General features: G+C 39.8%; 1 protein-coding gene across 2 annotated transcripts in view; it reads right to left on the reverse strand.

The window, feature by feature from the left end:
• The window catches only part of rad51d (RAD51 paralog D), a 33,459-nt gene extending 13,446 nt beyond the window's left edge, over positions 1–20,013 (reverse strand). For both annotated transcript variants that reach the window (XM_015961919.3, XM_015961918.3), the window contains exons 1-3: positions 19,727–20,013; positions 19,588–19,649; positions 11,979–12,097 (exon numbers count right to left, since the gene is read on the reverse strand). In XM_015961919.3, coding sequence (XP_015817405.3) covers positions 11,979–12,097; positions 19,588–19,649; positions 19,727–19,808 — 263 coding nt within the window. In that variant the 5' untranslated portion in view covers positions 19,809–20,013. The remainder of the gene's footprint in view (positions 1–11,978; positions 12,098–19,587; positions 19,650–19,726) is intronic.
• Positions 20,014–22,994: the final 2,981 nt, after the last annotated feature.

The following is a 22,994-nucleotide window of genomic DNA, read 5'->3' on the forward strand; positions in this document are numbered from 1 at the left end:
GGCCTTAAATTTGGAAAAGTAAATTTAAGACTTTTTAAGGACCCGCGGATATCCTGAATAATGTCATAAACATGTTTTCATATAATCGGTAGACATAGAGGTCCACAGGACATCAAACACAATATTTACAACGTTTGACCGTCACACTCGTCTTGCTGCAATTTCCTACATTTTTCTCTGAAAACAGTGAAAGTTTTAGCATCGGCAACTCATCTCGAACCGTTCCCCGTTTAGTTTTCATGAGTCAGAAAGTGTGAGAGCAGTTGGAAACCGGTGAAACTAAGCGAATTAGGAGCCAAGAGAATGAGCTAGAGAGAACCTAACATTCTGAATGTGATCAATTGTGAACTAATTAGAACATCATTCAAACACTTATTGAATAAACTGATACATAAAAAATACCACAAAATTCGCACAAATGTCCCAAATCGTCTGCTGTTACGACAAAAGTCTTATAGAAAACATTTCAGTTTGAATCCAGCCTTTACATATCTTTAGAAACTGTCAAAACCAAAAGTTTTCCCCATGAAACATGTATTTGTGAGGAGATTCTTCTCTTCGTTTCACATGCTGGTACATGTGAGGGATGCAACGGTACACGTATTCATGTTTGGATTTTTCCGTATGGAACAGAAGTGTATAGAATTCCTACATGAAATTGTGACTGTGTCCAAATTCATCCTTTGAAAGAGGCGGCCTATCCGGTCATCCCAGACTGGGATAGGTACCGGGTCCTTCGTAGACCGGAAAGACCTAAAGTGAACCGCTTCCCGTTTCCATAAAAGATCAACTTTGTTCTCTCGTTGTACCAATAAAATAAACCAAAACATGAAATAAAAAGATCAAGATATGTATGTATGATTATTTTACTAAACTCGATTTAAAAACATATTCCATACAAATAACAGAAATCTTGTGTTAATCCACCCATTTTTAAATAAGTAACATTCACAAAACATGTAACCGACACTTTAAACCACCCCGGGAGTTCATAAGGGAAAAGAACAGGAACATTTTAAACTATTCAAGTCAATCTGGAAATTTAAATTCAGCTCATCTGCTAAAAACCTTTTGCTGGGGATTCCCTCCCCGGAAAAGGGATCATAAAAGGAAAAAGCTAAACTATGGCGATGCCTCCCGGTCATGGGCCCCAGTCTTTACAAGTCAAGGATTTGCAAAAAATTAGAATAAATATTTATTCCCTCCTTTGATGTACTTTAAGTCTTTACTTTTTTCGCACACACATCGCTCTGTCAGACACAAACTGAGAGTCTTTGTTCCTCTTCTGTCAAACCCAAATGTTTGTTTTAGTGTTCAGAAGAACTGCTCAAGTCAGTGACTTGAGCACTCTGCTGGGTCTTGTGACTTGGTGCTCTATAAATAATTTTTGTTGGAGGGCAACCAGATAAAACCAAACATGAACTTATGCAGAAAGAGTTTGTAGTTGGATCACAACAGCAATCTTTATAACAACAGGACTTTTTTAGACATTGGTTTTATGACATTGAATTTTATTCTTTGAAACTACGTGCTTCAACTTTTTACTTAAAATTCACCAACAAAAATTTCAACGTAAAAATTTCTGCTGCAAAAATTCGACTTCTGAGGTGACCTGGTGACCGAAGTCAAAGTAATCGTCACTCGATTGAGTCGAGTGGCTTTTAGCCAATCAAATTACGCTTCTGGTCACCTGACACTGGTGAGGCGTTGACTCGATTGTTTGGCGATTGCTTTGGCTTGGGTCACCTGGAAGTCACCTCAGTTGTTTAATTTTTGAAGACGGCATTTTTGATGGTGTATTTTAAGTAAAAAAAAATAATAATAATTAAATAACTATTTCACAAAATAAAAATTCAATGTCATAATTTCAAAGTAAAAATAACATTCTGTGAGATCATCTTCCATAATAAACCTCCTTGTCTTTCACTTCTAAGTCAACAGCCAGAAAACAATGACATTTTCCTCAAAACCAATTATTGTGCTGTCTGCACATTAGAAAAAAGGTAAATAAACGAGCTGAAGCTCTCGTAACAAGACATCATTTACTAAGTAATTCTGTGCACACGTTCGTGATCTCTAGATTCAATCAGCAGTCTGATTCTGGCAGGCGTGGGTTGATCCAAAGCATCGACCCAACTTTTCACTTTGGCTAATTATCCGTTTTTTTGCTGAGTTTAAAATAGAAGCAGCTGAAGCCTCAGAAATGACTACTGCTACTTTTATTGAAAGGAACTCAATGAGTGACGCCTGGTCTCTGATCCAAGGTTTAAACCTCATCAGTCCTGTTCTGGCTTTGATGTTCCTGCTGAGTAAATCAGTCCCAAACCCCACCCTTCCACACCCACAGGTTGTTTATGCCTGACCTGCTACAGACGAGTTTGTCTGCACACAAGAAACTCGAGCCATGAATCACCAGAGGTCCACTGGTTTCTATCTGAGTGGAAGGAAGGGAAGCTGGACGGATGTGAAGGTGTGGACATCATTAAGAGAAGGTGTAGCATCATGAATGTCCTGTTTTTGACCTAAAGGTCATGATCTGCTGCGTCTACTCCAGCAGAGACATAAAGTCTCTGACAGGCTAATCTACATGAAATAGTGGCCAAGGTCTTTCATGCACTCTGCTCATCTGAACTGCTTCACCTCTGTTACCAAGCGAAGACGAGAACTATTTTGATAAATACATAATCAACAACTTTGTTATTTACCAATAATGTGAGCCCAATGTTCAATCAGTCTGTGAAATGACAATGTTATTACTTGATATTATAATCCTGTGATCAGTAGTATTTTACAAGTTATTATAATCTTGGACATTTGCACTAGACACTAATGACACGTAATGTTAAGTCACACGACACATTTCCTTCTGTCTGATCCAATCAGAACCTTCGTTTCTGGCAAGGCGTGGTTTTCTGTTGTGTTTGTATAAACCCTCTTTTGCATGTCAAATTCTGATTCACCAGTAAACCAAAATATGACAAGTATAAAAACTATTCCACGCCACCTCTTCTTTAGTTCAAAGCGTTCTAGAGAAATCTCGGACAGGCCATCCGGATTCCTCTTCAGCCAAAAGAACCTCAGACAAGCTGGATAAAATCTGTTGCAAGTTACACCTGACCGCAACGGTTCCTTCAGAATAAAAGCTGAACCTCACGACCCCTTCAGGGTCTCGGAGACACCAGTGATAACCTGTCGTGACCTGGAAGCATTCCAAGACTAGTTTGGTCGGCACCGCTGCTTTTGTACCAGCTTCGGTACCAAAGAGGGTCCACGAGGACTTCGGCATTCTGGATCTGATTGGAGGCTTCCCCTGGGTACGTAGACCGACAGATGGTGTTTCATGTGTGTTATAAATCTCCTACTAAGGCTTAGAGCGAAACATTCACTCCCACTCAGAACTAACTGCTTCTCCGGATCCGCTGGTTCTGAATAACACTCCACACACACACCATCATCATTCATCACGTCTCACTCCACCTTAGTCCATCAGTACACAGAATGTTAAAGTTAGTCTTGTTTAAATTGTGTAGGAATAAATTTCTTAACTATTTTAAACCTGACTCTCTCTCTTTACTTGGAGTTAATACGAAGTGTCGCTTAATCCCTGCAATAAAAAGTTCTGATCTTCTGGTTAAAATAGTCAAAGATCCATCAGATTGATATTTCATATTTCTATGGAATCTCACATTTTGTGTTCATAAATAAGATGTAAACGGCCCATTCTTTACAAAGGCCATCCGATCTGATTTTAGTTCACAAACAACAGCGCTGCCACGCGAGAGGAGAACTTTTAAGGGATTTTATGTCTGAACACATTTCAGCTTAGCCTTCAAAACAATAGATAAACTCCTTAACTGAGTGTTAGAAATAAACAGAATAAATCAGTTGCTTTTGAGTTTTGGAAAAAAAATGTAGATTAATCAATTAAATTATTCAATTAATTAATTTATAGAAAAAAAACATTAGGGGCAGCCCCAGTAGACGCATTAAAGCAGAATTACAGTTTTCTACTTTTCGGGAATGATTATTTTTAGAAATCCGTAAATGTGAAAGTTTGACCTTGTTCTGTAATATCACGAGGGAAATACATCAATGCTTTTGCAAACCCTGCCTCCATTACATAGATCCCCATGCAGTCTGACATGACAGCCGCTCAACATTAGCCAATAGCATTCGACATCCACTTACATACAGACCACTGGCCTAACGGGTGAGCGTTCGAGAAAGTACCTAAATTCAGCAGCAGTCTCGAGCTGTTTACGAAGCTGCAAAGACACGGCAAACCATAGAGCTGCTCCAGCCACATTCACAGCCACAATAAACACAAATTCCATGACTGTTTCAAAGTCAGACCAAAGTAAAGTGAAGTCCACAGAAATAAATTGTCCAAAAAGCGCCTCAAAGACCGGCCAAAAATTCCCCTTTCAAGAGTGGAATGATCTCTGTGTTCAACTCAGATGTCGGACAGGTGCACAGTAGAAGACAGTTCTCACTGACAAGAAAGTATTAAAAATATTTATATATAGGGACATAATAATACAACTAATAATACTAATAATACATCAAACTTATATAACGCTTGTTTAGGACACTCAAAGACGCTTTCATGCGCTCTCACATTCACACACTGCCAGTGATGGTAAGATACTTTGTAGCCACAGCCGCCCTGGGGCGGTCTGACAGAGGCGAGGCTGCCATTTGGCGCCGTCGGCTCCTCTGACCACCACCAACACAGGCAAGTTGGGCAAAGTGTCTTGCCCAAAGACAAAACAGCAGAAGACCCCTGGTGGGAGCTGGAATCAAACCCATGAGGGAACCCGCTCTACCTCCTGAGCTACTGCTGCCTCATAACGGTGCAATGCATTTTTCTGCCTCTAGGTGGTGCTCTCTAAGAACACACATTCTGATTTATTTAAAAAAATAACTGTTTTGACAGCTACTCATCCAAAAGTTACCAAAAACTTTTACGCATTAATCCTTAAGCAACTTCCACTACAATAAAAGCATGTGCCTCGTAGATCTTAAGCAGATAAATGATTAGTTTTGATCATGTTGACTCCTGATCCATTGTAAATAAACAAGAACAGGCTCTTTAAACAACAGATCAGGAACTCTAATCCATTGTGATCCTGAATTGTGCTGATGTACCCAGAGATAAGCGACTGAATAAAGCAGCCAATTCTCTGCTTAACATTCAGTGGTTCCTCTGAGCTGCAGCTCCAGTAACTCGGTTTGCCACCGAGCTGAAAATGATGAAGCCAGCCAGAAGAAGAATAGCTTAACCTTATTAACTAGAATCAGAACCTATCTTTGTACTTGGTTAGTTATTCTCACCCACAAACGGGTGAAATTTTTAGTATTTTGCAGTCATAAAAAATGAATGATCTCCGTTTTAGTGAAATGATGATGATTTTGGTATTTTCGGTGGTCAAGGCAAAAGTGAAACTTATTTCCTTGCTGTGCGTTCGTCTTTTTAACACCTTAATCTAACAGCTGAAACGTTTCCTCAGCCTTCCGGTCTACATCGAAAACATGCAGGAAACATCCTGGAAGCAGACTCCAGCTCCACTCCACTCCACAGCTCCCCCCACCAGCTTGGACCAGATCGGCAACTCTGAAGTTGCAGTTGCGGTATTCTGGCCACAGAGGGCAGTGGGGTCTGAGCGACATTCCATTAACCCAAGTAGGGCTGCACGATAGTAGGAAAATCTGAGATGCGGGATAATAATTATAATTTGCAATAAATAAACAAATACTTAATTCAAAAACAAAAAATAAAAATAAAATAAACATTTTTTAATGACTAAAAATGTAAAAAAAATGCCAAAAGCAGAAATTGTGACCAAAAGATGCGAGGAAAGGGAAAAAGAAAATGAAGAAAAGGCAATCATTGGATCCGTGGAAAAGCAGAATTGGCAAAACTAAGCTAACTCAAGTGTTAGCTAGCTATCCAAATTAGGTGTCGTCCGCCTAGGGGCGGGCAATTAACCTTTAAGAACCCACCCGATTGGCCAAATGGGTGAAGGGCTCTATTTGATTTGTCAAAAATGTCATGCTTCTGTTTGATTAACAAAATGCATCATGTGTAGCAAACATTTAAGCTGACCATTCATTGCGTTTTCTTCTGTTTGTCTTGATACGCGTATTACACATGCCGATACTGCGACGACGGTACATTAGCGATGTTCTACTGTAAAGGGTCATTTTAGCACATGCTGGCTCAAGAAAATGATTTAAAAATATGAAAAAGTTGCATAGTGTCCCTTTAACAACTGATCTAGAAGAAGAACCGGGATGAATAAAACAAGTATCGTCCACCTTTACAGCATTTTGATTTGTTGTTGTTTAGACACAGGCCAACGATCTGTGCAGCTTTTGGAGCCTCATCTTCTTACTTGTGATGATAGATGAGACAACAGACGAGCACTTAAATTCACACAGCCAAGGTCCTCCGGCCTGAAGGTTAAGCACGCGAGTCCCACCAACCCCCCCTCACTGTTTGATTGTCAAGAGAGGAATTGGTAGGGGTGGACTTATTTGCATTATTCCTGCCTATTCTGACAACAGAGAGAGGACGGCTGCTGTTGATGGAGCATCACGTTGGAAGGAGATGAAAGTGATTGCCCTTGAAAAGTCCCACATAAAAAAATAACCTCCCTTGGGCTGTCGTCATCAGCGTGCTCAGAACACTCAAGACTTGAAAGGCTTTGTCTTGGTGTTTGACTGGAGGGGAGTCCACGCAAGAGCGGAGAACTGGTTTCACGTGTGATGTGGGAACATTTACAGGATAAATGTTTCACTTTACTGGACCATTACAGTTTTACAAACAAACAGGGAACATGGTCAGGGTCATGCTTGAGACTGCTGTATGTTTAGGCAACTCTCAGTCCCCATAACAAAACTATAACAAGTTTATAAATGAGCGTTTTCATCTGATGATGGTTTATACGACAAAATCAAATGTTCTCGTAATTTCTACTAATTTCATCATCAAATGCAAATGTATCACCATCGCGATATCGGCATGCGCAATACGCATATCGCAAAGAACAGAAAAAGCGTAAAGGATGGTTGGCTCAGACGTCTGCTACACACGATGCATTCTGTTAAACAGAAGCATGTTAAACAGAAGCATGAAGTTTTAGACAAATCAAATGGAGCTCTTCACCCATTTGGCCAATCAGGTGGGTTCTTATAGATTGGCCCGCCCCCTAGGTGGATGGAACTTAATTTAGATGGGTAGCTAACACCTGAGTTAGCTTCGTTAGCTCTTTCTGCCAATTCTGCTTTTCCCAGGATCCACTGATTGCCTTTTCATGTTCATTTTCCTTTTCCTCACATCTTTTGATCACAATTTTAGCTTTTCCCATTTTTATAATATTTTAGTAGTTTTTTTTAAATTTCTTTGCTTTTGATTTTAGGTATTTGTTTATTTATTGCAAGTCACATCGTCATCGCAATACTGATCACTGTTATCATGCATGGCAGGTTTTCCTAATATCATGCAGCCCTAGGTCTTTTAGGTGTTTTATAAAAGTTGTGACCCACCGCCAGCTTTCATCACTCATCCTTTACAAATTAAAACTATGTTTTATTTCGATAGCTTCCTTTCACTCTCACCTTTGTGTTTTTGATTATCCTGAAAGGAGCGGTTTCTTTTCTTTACCAATGTGATTGAACACATTTAAGCAGTAAAAAGTGTGAAAATGAGCATCTTAAAAAGGATCACAGAGTCTTTTATTCACCGTTTATCCATCAAACAGCTGAAAGACGGAGACGCGTTAAAGATGGCGTCTTCAGTAAGCTGGAGGTTAACACCTGAATATGTGGATTATTCACTTGAGATTGAATCCTTTTCTTCTGAAAACAACTATTTGGACCTGAAGCAAGGAAAGGCCGAATATGCAGACGCAAAGAATGGCTTCACGCACCACATCAGGTTATAAAAGTCAATTTTCCGTAAATTTAAGGATTGATGGGAAATTCTCAAACTTGTGCAAAATAAGTCAAGGAGACCCTTTTTACAAATTGTTAAATAGCTGGAAATCAGAATAAATAGATAACTAAAGCTTAAGTTTAAAAATCTACAGAAATCTGAAACTTTTGGGAAACAATATGTGAACATGTCCACACCTACACCACCACACAGACCACATAAAATGACTAAACCAACTAATTATTATCTGGCAACCCGTTAATGACAATAATACATTAAAATGATTCAATCACAGGAATTTGGGGGAAAATCTGTTAGATTCAGGAATCTGTGTTTGGAGGTGGCGCCTTTAATCAGGACAACAAACCAAAACTTTAAATGAAAGCTGTTGATCATAAAGTTAAATAAAATAAAGGAACGGTTTTAAATCAACCAAAAGAAAAAAATCATTCCTAACCTAATATTGAAAGGAGAGTGAAAATCTCCACATTTAAGAGTTTTTCCAACACAGAAATGGTGGGAGAAGGACTCATCTGACCACCAGTAGAGGGCAACAAAGACACACAAATCACAGCAGCTTCAATGACATGATGATCTAGTTTCATATCACTGCTCCAGAGCTGTAACTAATTTATAAAACCCACAGAGAGGGAGAAAAACACCTGTGGTTATTAATTATGCCGAAACTGTAGTTCCGACTAGAAAAGGTTCCAAATCTCATACATAATACCTTTCTGAACCATTTCACAGATCTGCAATGAGTCTGTGCCCCGGCTGAAGGATATTTACCCTCCATGCTCTGCTGCGGCAGAGACAACTGAACCACGTTTCAGCAGCTAACCTCTCCACACAAAGCGTTCCTGTCGCGCTGCGCCGGCTGTAACACGAAGCAGTGGGGATTTCTATCTTCTAAGTCATTCCATTTAGATTTTCTGATGTGCCGCGAAGATGTTTTAAATTACTTGTCTGCAGTGTTTGTTTTTGCTTTTTCCCAGCAGAAAGTGGCCAAGCTGAGGGCAGAGTTAATGCAGCTGATATATCAGAAGCCACTAAAGAGCGGACTTACGAGCCAAATGGACCAGCGAGGAACATCAGCTGTAGCTGCCAGAACATCTTAAACACTACCTTCTCAGCTGGGTTTTGCTACACTGGTTCTAAACTAAGGTAGATATTATCAAGACGCATTCACTAAAACCAGGATTCAGTGTAAACTGAATTAAAAAACAGGTTTAATAGAGGACGAAGCATATCAACCAACGTCAGTGGTGATGAATGAAAGACACAGAAGGACTCAAGACAGCCACGGAAAACCATTTTAGTGTAAAGTAAATAAACAAATGACTAATAAAGTCCTAGTATTACTTTCATAATGAAGGTTTAAACATAATCATCATCTTTTATGGCCGACTTCACCTGATGAGCAGTCCAACAAAGTGTTGTAAGAGACTGTTGTGAAGGACACAGTTGACCCTAGGACTGGACAACTTCTCAAGTTTTACTGAAAAGTCTAGATTTGATTTTCAAGCAAGACACAAGATGATCCAAGTTATGTTTAAATCAACACAAACATACAACCAGTGAGTTTCTAGAGTTAGCAGGCTTTGCTACTGCTAGCTTGTTGCTTCTCCATCTCTGATGTGTCTCAGTGAACGGTTACACGTATTCTTAACGTGGGCTGACAAAACTCGCAGTAAACTGTTGTCTAAAGTCATGAAAATGTCTCGGTTAATGTTTTGCCCTAAACTTTACACTCAGCTTCTTGGATTCTAGTTTTCTGAGCGACGTTGGTGTTTCAGCTGGCCTTTTCACCATGACTCAAGCTGATGGAGAAGAAAGTGTCGAGTCACACACATGCATTGACAGAGATGTTTTTTCTTCCGACTTCTCCGTCACCTGGGGAGAGTTGCAACGCAATTCCCCGCCAGGACAACAGAGGGCGTAGTGCTTTTCTGTGGTATCCAGCCACCATTACACTCATGTATCCTGTCTAATATAGTGTATTGTGTCTATTGTGTTTGTTGTTTTTATGTCTTTTAGAGATTTTTTAACAGACAAATTTGTCCCACATTCTCCTCAACCTCTTTATTCGATCGATACCTCTCAACCCACGTATCCCATCATTTACGTCCACAAATAAAAGGCTTGCTCCATGTCTTTGTACTCCTTAAGTCGCGGATGAGTTAACTTTCATATTTTTGGACGTTTTCCGTGAGTTGTTCTTCATTCTGTTCCGGGTCTGCAGCTAAATATCGTTTTGTTTGTTGAGAGGGCAATGGCAGTGCTGTTGACAAATTTAAAGGAAGCGGAGTCCTTTTGACGGACAGTTAAAAAGTTGAGCCTGTTGGAGAGCCCTTGCATTGACGCAAAATGGCGTTGCGTCTCTCCGTACCGATGCAGGCGGAGAAGTATAGGAATTCAGCAGAAAAATATTGAGCGTTGGTCCATATCGCCCTGCTCTAGTTGACTCCAATGACAAACTGTTGACTAAAAGCAAAATCTTGAAACAAATATCAAGAGAAGTCAGAGTGTATCACAAATTCAATGTCTAAAATGTGGATATGATGGGAATGACTCGGTTAGCAAGACACCAAATCTTTAGGGTACTGGCAAGAATCTGGTGATACATCACAATACAGGGCAGACGATACAATGCACCATCTTTTATCTCTTATCTTGGTGCTTTTACTTGTTTTATGGTTAGCTAACTTTTAATGTAATTGTATGCCTTGCTTTTATGTGTGTTCTATGTTTTTAGCTTTATATTTGACTCCTATGCTGTGTAGCTGCCATGCTATTTTTAAATGTGCTTTATCAATAAACTGATATGGTATGGTATCGCGATACTAAAAGATACATATTATTTGCAATTTTTAAGACTGAATTTAAGTGGAAAAGACACTTCCGTGACACGTCCACTGTTGGTGCGAGATTTCGTTCTGTCAGATTAAGACTGTAAAAACTGCTGCTACCTAGCAGTCTGTGTTGGAACTGCACCAAAAAATTAAATGGTAAATGTTGGCATGTAAACGCTCAATAAAAAAATGTTCTTACGTCCCTACAAATCTTAGCTCAACATCGTCACAAACGACTGCGTTGACGAACGTCGCATATAGCTGTGCCAGCCAACTTGAGTCAGGCTAACAAAAAGCTCTCTTTATTTTTCCTTTGATAAGTTAAAGAAGTCCAAATCTTTATGAAAACACAAAGCAAACCAAGTCAATAAGAGCGAACAAATTAACGACGTTTACTGTAAACGCACACGTCCCCAGTGACAGATACTTGCTTTCGCCAATCCAAAGGTGTTCCCGCTCAGGTCTGATCCTCCCACTCACTACAACTCAGAAGCATGCATGCCATTATTTTTAACAACTGCAGACGGTTTCATTACAGTTCTCTTTAACATGCAGTCAAAGCTGAATGAAGATTATCTTGAAAAAAAATAACACCAACTAGCAGCTGGATGACCATTTCCACGTTGGAAAAGTTTTACAGCTCATTCCGAAATCTACTTTCATCGAAGTGGGAGGTAACTATAGACGTATGTGCAAAAAACCACCAGCATTGTGTGGTTTAAATCTGGAGCTATCATATAAGAGCGTACAACCCAACACGACCAGTTGAATGAAACTCTAATCTGGACACAAAGGGACCAGAACAGCCGTTTCCCAGCTGAGAGCAAAGGGACCTCCAGACAAGGTTTATTAGGCTATACCTGAGACGGTCGGTAAAGCCGAGCAGCAACATTATGAAACCGTCCCATCACTGCAGAACAAATTAACTTGGCAGAGCACACAAAACTTAATGCTTAAGAGCCAAAAAGTGAATGAACTTAAGACTTTTACAGCAAACACACTAGCAGTGAACTTTATGAAACTAACCAGCAGCTTTAATCTGATGGTACTGATGAGAAATCCACTGTAACAGCAAGAATAAGCTGAACCTTCCTGTAAGCCGCGGTGCTACTGTTGAGCCCACCGTTAAAGCCCTCCGGCCCTGGAAGACAAAGCAGCATGCTCTGCTGCGTGTGCAGAATTGACTTTACCTGGGATTTCCTGTAGAGAGGATGGCTGTGGAGCTCAATAGTTCCTCGTACAGATCAGCACCGGACACTGGAAATGCTGCGTGCTGGGCCAGCAGCACCCGGCGGATGGCAAGCAATGCCTGAAACACAGAAAGAACAGCACTGGAGGCTCAAACTGCTGCAGCGTGGATCAGCTGTAACACGTACTCGTGCTTCTCAGTCAGAACTACTGGATCCGACTGTTTTCTGAGCACGTTCTGACTATTATGCAAAAGAAAACATCAAATATTTACGTAGGAAACAAAATGAGTCCAAATAAAGGCATCTACTTCCTAATGGGTCCGTTTTCAGCACTAATGCTTATTTTTTCCCTGTGGTCCACAAACAAATAGCCATGCTGGCATGACACTGATGATAACATTAGATTAGTCTGTCCCAGAAAATTTACAAATCAGCCCGTGTTTACGTCAATTAAATAGTGGAGGGTAAATCCAGTGCCTTACTGGGTTGTGACCGCAATTTATTGAAGACCACCTTCACTTGTTTTTTTGTCACACATCTGCAGTTGTCTCTAGTATAAATGAATGCCTTGTGAGTCCATCTATGTGGGGAAAAAGCTCTAGCCCTTCTGTTTCAGGAACTAGAAGTGAGCAGAGCAGAAGACAGCCCGATTTGGAGTCTTATTTCCTGATATTCGGACATCTCACCTCTGATTGGCTAACAGCAACACGACTTCCACTGACTCCGTTTTCTCTGCAACGTTGATGTTTTATTTCCACAAATAACACAAGCCTGGAGGAGTTGTGCTGTGTGGTGGAGTTGCTAATGCTAACAGTTACCATCGACTAGTCGAGACGTTCTCTGCTGTTTCCTGGACGCTAAACCAACAACAGCCTTCCCTGTCTAAAGTCCAGATGGATGGGTCCATGAATGTTAATTTTTGGTGCGACGTAGACCTGTCAGGCTTTTCTAATCTATTTTCTATCAGGAGCTAATGCAGGTCATAGGGGTAGACTATCGTCCCATTTTTCCTGCATGGTGAACTCAGAGTGACAGATCATATTTTTAAAAAACGGGTTCTCAGTGAACTTGGTCTTTAATCAGTGATTTGAACATCAGATTGATTTGCTCCTAATGCGTCTGTTGTGGCTCTTCCTGTGTGTGCTCAACATCTGGAAAACACGACCAAAAGTTTCCCACCAGAGAAGAATGACAATAAAATCATGATATAATAACTTCTGCAGAGATATTTCATATTCAGAGCTAGACTGATATTCTGATGCATCGTTTCAGAAAACATTAGTGATGGCTCCCCTTCATCCAGGGTATGATAATATCAGCAGGTTCAAACAAGGAGACTGAATTGACCTTTTCTTGGTTTTTAAAAGACATTCTGCATCTCGTGCAAGCAGCCTTTTCAACTCAACGAGAAGGGTCGAAGCTTTAAAACAGTAGTGAATACTCCATTATGCAAGCTAACTCACAAATCAATCTTCCTCCTCGCTCTCCTGAGGGTTGCTAGGATCTGTGTTGGCCTGAGTTACATGTGAGATGTTTTGATCACATGCCTCAGCAATGGTGTGGATTGCTTTAAAACTGAGTTTCAGATTCAAAGCTGCATTTTAAATGTGCAGTAGGTAATGTTTTTGTAGCATTTTTGCCGTATTGTTTGAAAGGCTCTACATATACTGATGGTAACCAATAAAGGGATTCGTCCAAAAACTCACAATCCTGGAAAATATCGTCTAATCATTGTGAACATCCTGCTTTTAATGACTGGATGGCGTGGATCCTGAATCAGGATCTCCACGGTTTCCACTCCATTACATTGTGGAAGAAATACATAAAGCATAAAAAATATAAAATAATACATAGTTTTTCTAAATAAACGCGCTGTGATTGGCCAGCCACAATACTGGCCGGAGCTGCCAGTGGAGCTTTGCTGGATTGTCAATGTTGCTTCGGCTAATGATGGTGCAGTTTGATAGAAGGTCCTGATCCAAACTGCAATCCGACCATCCCTTCCTTCTCTGCACACACCATTCTGTGTGCACAAATTCTGCGTTCTTGGCTTAAAGCAGGTGAACAGGAAGTGAAGCCAGAGCCAGGCTAGCTATATTAGCTAGGATACTAAATTCTACTTTTATGTAGCCTGACAGAAGCAGTGGAGTGGGTTTCCAGTGTAATAAGCCTTGTTCTCCCTGCTGCATTACCCATCTAGGAAGTGGCTTCTCTCTCTTAAACTTCCAGTGAGGACAGAGTCCAGAAAAGTCCTGACGGGCACCAGACTATGACGAGTCCTTCAGAAGCTGTTACGTAGGTGCATTGTGTTTGTTTCAAAAGACTAGATGTCACAATCTTTATTTGTGTACATGAGACCTGCAGGTTGGACTCTGTGGGGTCGTCAACTGAATGATGGCATCGCTTTAGGTTCTCAAGTGGGCGCCCTCCTTCCTCAACATTTTTTCCTTCTAACAGTAAAATTAGCCTGACGCTTTACATGTCACCTGACTCACTTGCTGCCCAAAACAAACAAATCAACGGTCACATTAGTAGCCCATTTAAAACGCTCTCAGTTGATGGAAATGTCACCATTTCCTGTCATGTAAACAGTTCCAGCACCATGCCCAGAAGACAACAAGGCTTTATTTGTTTTGTTCTAATGGATGCAAATATCTAATTATCACTAAGTCAACAGTGATCCTGGCAGGGACTGAGCCACACCCCACCATCTCTGTAGATAAATTAATTGTTAGTGGACAACATTAAGTGTCCAGCTGTATTTCTGTCACAGAAGTTTGCTGTCTTCATTGAGAAAGTGTTCCTCCAAGAAACGGGCCTCGTTTCCACACCGAAGGTTAGGAAGTCTGACTGATCCAATAAAGCCGTGTCTCCCCGTCGCTACTCGACACCTCATGAGAAATGCATTTCAGAATATAAATAAAGAGCTGCACATCAAATCTCAAACACACACTTCTTGCTTTCTCATTAATTAGGCAGAAAAATATGCACCGTCTCGGCCAATGCTGACTGTCAGATCGTACACGGCAATGACGGAGTTACCTGACAGGTTTTTATACCAACTAATCAATCAGCCCTGAACAATATCGGGTTTCAATTTTCACATGCAACTTAAAAAGGTTGTATTTCAAAAGGATCAAAGGAGAGGCGTAATCCATTGATTTTGCTGTACTTCTCAATCAGCCCAGCTGCTTTCAGGCTACGAACCAAACTCTTCAAAGCATTTTAAAGTGACTTTTGGAGACTTCACTTGGAACGTTAAAGAACCTCAGTAGAGCACTACAACAAGACAACACTTTGTGTTTTGTCTCATCTTAAGAATTTTACAGTGAATGGCATTATCTCCAATTTATTGGTTATTCATAAAAGTGTCCCACAGGGATCTGTATTGGGTACTATTTTATTGAACTTTTGTCAAAATGTTACTGATATTTTGTTTCCTGACAATGATATATGGTTCTGCTTCATCATCAGTAAGATCCCCAAATCTGCAACAATCTGCTTTTATTATCATTCAGCAAAATCTTACTACTGAAACCATCTATTTACTTAATTACGTGGGTTATAAAGTATCTGATAACCAAATGTGTCAAGTGACAAAGTACAAACACTTAATTTACTTACTATAGTTGGGTTTCTATATTTCACTGGAGTAATGAACTATTGGCCAACATTGGTCTTCTACTCCTTACATTTATAAGAAAAGCCTCATTTAGGCTCATCAATAGAAAAAAAAAATTTTAAACACAGAAGAAACCAGTCAAGATAAACTTTACCATCTGTTTAGACTGAATTTGATTGGGGTTGAATAACGATTTTAAACATCTACCATTCAGACACCCTATTGGTTTGTATCATCCACATATGGTTCTTTAAAGGGGCATTATGGAAGTTTGACAGCCAAAACATGTATAGAAATAATACATTTTGTCTTCATACATTATCCTGCAATGCCCTGGTCCTGCAGAATGAGCCCTGGCATTTTTACTGTGATTGCCTGTTTTTCTGTAACATCACAGAAAAAGAGAGTTGTTCGGGTCGAGCAGGCTGCTTCATGCGCGTTCACGCTCAGGCATAGCCCGTAGCATTTGCTATCCATAAATTTAGCAGCAGAGAGAGAGGCAGTGCCTAGTGACAAACCTAGCTACTTGTCTGAGGACCCTTAGCTACTTTCTGTAGAACTTTCTTCAAGATATTTCCTGCAAATTAGTAACAAAATAGCCATTTTCGCTTCGAACCGTTCTTTGGTTTGATGTTGTTTCAGCTGTCATCAAGGATATAAAAGTTACAGATACTGTAAATGTTACTAGAGCGTAGCTCACCTTGTAAGATGTCTGACTCCCATGCAGAAGACCTGGGTTTGATTCTGGGTGTGAACCATCGACATAATATACGGTGTGAACATAGTTCATTTAGAGTTTCTTTTTTACATTAATGGTATATTTTTTTACAGTAAGATGCCCAAATTTTTATTTGAGACTCGCCGAACGGCATTGAATTCACAGATAAAAAAGATGTGGGTTCAACTTTCATTTTGGAACAATTTTTCAAGCAAGGGAAGGGAATGATCTGAGCATGCAGGAGGATTGACCCATCATAAACCTTTGTCGGCTGTGCTGAAGAGAAAGGTACAGAACCAAATTATTTAATTAATTAGCTGCACGTTCTCCTGTTCTCTGTCCTCCGGGCCACAAACACAAACACACACACACACACACACACACACGGGACCTTCTCAGCTGTTATTTTCGTTAAGGAGTGTGCACGTACAGCATGAGCGCCTCGTGCACGAGCCTACTATTGAAGCTACCGTTATGCTTTTGGCCTGAGGGGGCAATCACGAGCATAAAAATTCAAAAGTCCGTAAAGTCCCTTCAATGTACTTGCATTACACTAAAATGCATTCATTTTCAATTGGGGAACAATGCAGCAGTAACAGGTGGCCTAGTGTATCCCAAATGTTTCAACATTAACATATTTAAATAACATTATAGCCATTGTGGCCTCTGGTGTGGTAGAGCTGTGGCACGGCTTAGGCCTTTGTGGCATTTTCTTACTTAAATTACTTTTACACTTATACTTTAAGTAATTTTGAAACTGGTACTTTTTTTACTCAAGTAAAAAGCACAAATTGATACTCCAACGCCTACAGAAGTCTTTAAACCTTTGTATCTGTACTTTTTTTTTTACCTATATTTGATACTGCGCCTTCTAGAGTCCTGGAACCCCCCAAGGTGCTTTACAACACAATCAGTCATTCACCCATTCACACCCTGGAGGAGATGAGCTACGATGTAGCCACAGCTGCCCTGGGGCGCACTGACATCGAGGCTGCAGAGCACTGGTGCCACCGGTCCCTACGACCACCACCATCAGGCAAGGTGGGTTAAGTGTCTTGCCCAAGGACACAACGACAGCGACAGACTGAGTGGGGCTTGAACCTGTGCCACTGTCGCCCTTAACTTGCTTCTACCTAAGTAATGCGTTTGAATACCGTTGATACATCTGTTGAAAACACAATATGGTCCAAACAAACACAATATAAACACGGTATGAAAATAAACCAGCAGGTGCCTAAAGGAATACTTAAAGCTGATTAGAAGACTTGCTTCTTGATCCATCTATCCTTCTGGACAAAGGAATTCCTTCTAGAATTCAAGCCCAACAGCTGATATTTATTTGGAAGAGAAAGGAAATCTTTTGGGTCTCAATTTGTGAGATTGTTGGCACTCCTATTAGATGATGTTTTCTCATAAGATAGGCGTTTTTCTACAAGAATACACTGACTTCAGTAGATTTAATTAAGCTGTAGGTGGTTGTCGTCAGATTAATGTCTGTCCAGGCGACCCAAAACTGACCTCAGAGCTGTTGCAATTTGTGTGCACAACAAAGGCTGAAATCAGCAGCAAGAGCCAGATGGACCACTGGGATGCTGGTTATCAGCTCAGGAGATAGATGCCTGCAGGCTGAATACACAGGGCAGAAATTTTAGCTGAACCTACTGGAGGCAGCGAGGGGAAAAAAGTGGAATATTTGAAAAACACAACGATTCCACGGGGGAATATCTTTGAAGTTGCCCTCCACTCAAAAATGCATTCTGGTCGTTGTTACTTCTGCTGGATGCTCAACTTCAACTGCAGTGAAGGATTTCTGCTCAGACATTCGAAAGCCGCTTCAGAATGAATTTGCTGGTAAGCAGGACTTCTCACATGTCATCTTTGTATCAAATCCAAGCTTGTTCAGAGTCAGATACAAAAAGGTGTATTCAGAGTCTGGATATTAAACACATATCATTTTTGTTCATAGTTTTGCTACTTACATAATGGATTGTGTAGCATTTTACATTACCCCGCCCCTCTAATTATTTTATATTTTTCTATGCAAACCATGGAAAAAAGTTCATTTTCTGAATCTGGCATTTTAGGTTTAACATATTTTATTGTTTTCATGACAATAAGGAGGGACTTGGTGACAACATCTAAAGAGATGCTCAAGATGAGCAAGTACCCCTCCATCCATTATCGCTGATGTTCTCAGCTTTTTAGGTCTATTAAAGAAATCATGTTGCTATTCTACTAACAAAACACAATTACGGTTGTAAATGGAACATTTTAGGTTATGATACAAAAACCATTCCAGTCACTCGTCTTCTTTTTATTGCATGTCACTTTACAGCATAATTTTAATAATAGCTCAACAGCAAACATACACTAATTCAGTGGCACTTAACACTGCATCATAAAAATGAAAGATGTCTGCAGTGCTTTCTAAAAAATTAAAGAAGCATTGCTCCCGGCAGATGTGACATGAATAAAGCTGTGCCTCCAGCTGCCTCTACGACCTCCATGTATGAGGTAAAGTGCCGGATCTGTGGATGTTTTCTTTAGATTAGTGGCATTACCACCTTTGACCCCGACCTTTTTGCAGAAAATCCAGCAAATCACTCCCTCAAAAGTACAGAGCTCCCGTCAAAATCAAAGACTTCACAGAGCAGACTGCAGCATCTGACCTTGGGACGAAGTCAGCAACTTTATGAAAAAGTATGACCACTGAGAAGTAGTCGGTTGTTTTAAAAGGACTTTGAAATGTTCCATTCAGGACAGAAAAGGGAGAAGAGTCATGATTAAAGGGGAGACAGTCAGACTAAAATATTGATTTGACTTTTTTTTTTTATTCTATTCAGCCGCTCAAGATGAAGGGAATCGGTTCTGAACCTGACCAAAGATGACTCTGCCAAAACATGCAATAAGGTTCATATTTATGATGCACCTAGATACAGCGAAGACTTAAAAGAGGGCAATCAATTTGATAGAAAAAGTAATAAAACGTGCTTTTCAACTCATTTCTAAAGGCACGAGAAATTCAGAACATTATATAAAAACAAAAGCTAATGTATAAATAAAGTAAGTTATTTATTTCACTTAGAGTGACTAATAATTTAAAGATTTGATCTATTTTGTCCTAATCACCTCATCCTGTAGTGTTTATGACAAGAAAACAACGTGGGTATTTCTGATCTGGGGTCATTTGAGGCTGTACCCCCACTGTGAGCTGCAATCTGGGATATTAAATCACTCCTGAATGAATGAACGAATGAATGAATGAATACCTTATAAGACACGGAGCATTTACGTGCAAGTTCTTCGGTGTCAGACGAAATCAGGTCCTCCACTGTAAGCAACAACAGTTCGGGATTGTTAGTGCTGATTAGAAAGCGTAAAACAAATATAAAAGGTTCGCGCACACACCTGTTCGAACATCAGCTGCACGCAAATTCCCCAGCAAATCTTCATCTAGTCCAGGACACATTCCCACTCGTAAGATAACCATAGTTTTACATCACTGTTACACTCTTGAATTATCCACAAAAGCAGCATCACTCAACTCAGCTACGTTTCCAGCTGTGGCTAGCTAGTTGTTTTTAGCATCGCGGCTAACTTTAGCAAACTTTTCCGCTTTGGCGCTGTCGTTAAACACAGAATAAATCTGTTTAGGGAGTTTTAAATAAGGGGTTTAGTCACTAAAATAACTTTAATAACAAATACTATCACCTGCACTGAACGTTATGCTCTTACAACCAAAATCTATCGATATTTGTGTCACAGCCATAAAACAGCACGCGCTAATTAGTTTCTCCTGTTGCTTTCCGTAGTACCTATGTGTTGCGCGTTGCCTTCTGGGTAATGTAGTACACATGCATTTTGACGTTTGTAAAACTGTTATCTTTGACACTACTTTTAAATGACTTCCTCTTAACTTGTAGTTTAATGTTTAGCTTTTTCATTTTGTCACTGTTATGTAAAAGAAAATAAAAACAAATCTAAAGGTCTAGAGGTGAGTCAACAGATGCAGACATGGTCAGAAATCTTGTGGGTGAAAAATACAATAATATTTTATTGGGTAGTGCTCACCCCTAGATTTAAAGACTCTAGCTGAGTGTATCACAATTTCATTACTTTCCGGTCAATATCCTGCCATTTGTGTTTTATATGCATTCAGGGCAGCTCTGGGGGAGATGGGAGTCCATATCAAAAACTCCTCTAGATTTTATTTTTATCAAAATGTTGTTTTATTCATCTCCATTTCTCAGATGACCATAATAAACACATTCAAACTGAAAATAATGAGTACAATTGGATTTATTTTCAGATACTACGTTGACTAATGATGTAACGTAATACTCCAGTTGTATTAAAATATTTAGAGAAATTAACAATATTCACAACTATTTGACTGTGACGGTGACCAGATGACAGGGAATTAAAAGTTTGATCTTGTTGTCATGGAGCTTTAAAGTCTTTCTGCTTTCTTGCTAGAATTAAAAACTAGTTATTTGTTTTCTGAACAGTTCTTTAATTACACTGCAAGTAGTACCTCTGCTGAGCAAATCAACACATAATTCAAATGTTGCAGTTACTACAGTGTCACTTCCATGTAATTCAACAGATTTCATTAATTATCTCTGCATGTTTTGGGTGCAAACGGAAACTACAAGTATTTTAATATTCCAAAGAGAATAAATTCACCAGTCCTGTTCCCTCTTCCTATCCTACTAATGACAGATTAGAGGGAGACGTGTGCCACAGGGAGTTCAGGTCAGTTTTTGCAGCAAACTCATTGGTCCTCGTCAAATCTATTCTACCATCTTGTGAAACATTTGTGCAATTCAAAGCCAAAAGGACCCCTAGCATCCCCTAGTGGCTGGCTGCGGTAGATGCTTTATTCCCACTCCCTGCATTTACTGGGACATTCTCCTGATTTAAAAAATAAATAAATAACTCAGAAAATTCCAAATGGCTTCACATTTTTCTAGCATTTTTAGCTGTAATTAGTTATTTGATGCTATATACAACTATGTACATGATAGGCTGTTAGTAATTCCAAGGCTTTCAGACATTGTATTGAATTTAAATTAGATAATAGAATGACCTGTCACCATGCAAAGTGAAAAACTACAACAAAAACAACGTCGTCATACTCATGTTCTCAGTAGGACCAGATGAGTCCTTTGTAGTGTCATGAATGTCCTGTTTTGACCCAAAGGTCATGATCTACTGTGTCTACTCGAGCCGAGACATAAAGTCTCTGACAGGCTAATCTACATGAAATAGTGGCCAAGGTCTTTCATGCACTCTGCTCATCTGAACTGCTTCACCTCTGTTACCAAACGAAGACGAAGAACTATTTTGATAAATACATAATCAACAACTTTGTTATTTACCAATAATAATGTGAGCCCAATGTTCAATCAATCTGTGAAATGACAATGTTATTACTTGATATTATAATCCTGTGATTAGTATTTTACAAGTTATTATAATCTTGGACATTTGCACTAGACACGTAATGTTAAAATTCACACGACACGTTTCCTTTTGTCTGATCCAATCAGAACCTTTGTTTCTGGGGCTAGGCGTGGTTTTCTGTGGTGTTTGCATAAACCCTCTTTTGCATGTCAAATTCTGATTCACCAGTAAACCAAAATATGACAAGTATAAAAACTATTCCATGCCACCTTTTCTTTAGTTCAAAGCGTTCTAGAGAAATCTCGGACAGGCCATCCAGATTCCTCTTCAGCCAAAAGAACCTCAGACAAGCTGGATAAAATCTGTTGCAAGTTACACCTGACCGCAACGGTTCCTTCAGAATAAAAGCTGAACCTCACGACCCCTTCAGGGTCTCGGAGACACCAGTGATAACCTGTCGTGACCTGGAAGCATTCCAAGACTAGTTTGGTCGGCACCGCTGCTTTTGTACCAGCTTCGGTACCAAAGAGGGTCCACGAGGACCTCGACATTCTGGATCTGATTGGAGGCTTCCCCTGGTTACGTAGACCGACAGATGGTGTTTCATGTGTGTTATAAATCTCCTACTAAGGCTTAGAGCGAAACATTCACTCCCACTCAGAACTAACTGCTTCTCCGGATCCACTGGTTCTGAATAACACTCCACACACACACACACCATCCTCTCACGTCTCACTCCACCTTAGTCCATCAGTACACAGAGTGTTTAAGTTAGTCTTGTTTAAATTGTGTAGAAATAAATGTCTTAACTATTTTAAACCTGACTCTCTCTCTTTCCTTGGAGTTAACACGAAGTGTCGCTTAATCCCTGCAATAACAAGTTCTGATCTTCTGGTTAAAATAGTCAAAGATCCATCAGATTGATATTTCTATGGAATCTCACATTTTATGGTTCATAAATAAGATGTAAACTATCCATCCTTTACACCAGGGGTGTCAAACTCAACTCACAAGGGGCCGAAATGAAACTCTGGGACGGAGTCGAGGGCCAAACTTAATATTTTTTGAAAAAGTGACGGCAAATTTGCACGTTTTCTTTATCAACATATATGCAATTTTGAACCTTTAAATTTGGAAACAAACATATTTCTGCATTAACACTGAATGTGGAATAACCAAATTACACACGAGCAAGTCAGTTACAAATAAAACACATCAGTGGTATTCATTACTTGTGGTATATTCAGCATTTTAAAAATCTATTCAGGAT

The sequence above is a fragment of the Nothobranchius furzeri genome, chromosome 10 (genome assembly GCF_043380555.1).
Source record: "Nothobranchius furzeri strain GRZ-AD chromosome 10, NfurGRZ-RIMD1, whole genome shotgun sequence".
Lineage (NCBI taxonomy): Eukaryota > Metazoa > Chordata > Actinopteri > Cyprinodontiformes > Nothobranchiidae > Nothobranchius > Nothobranchius furzeri.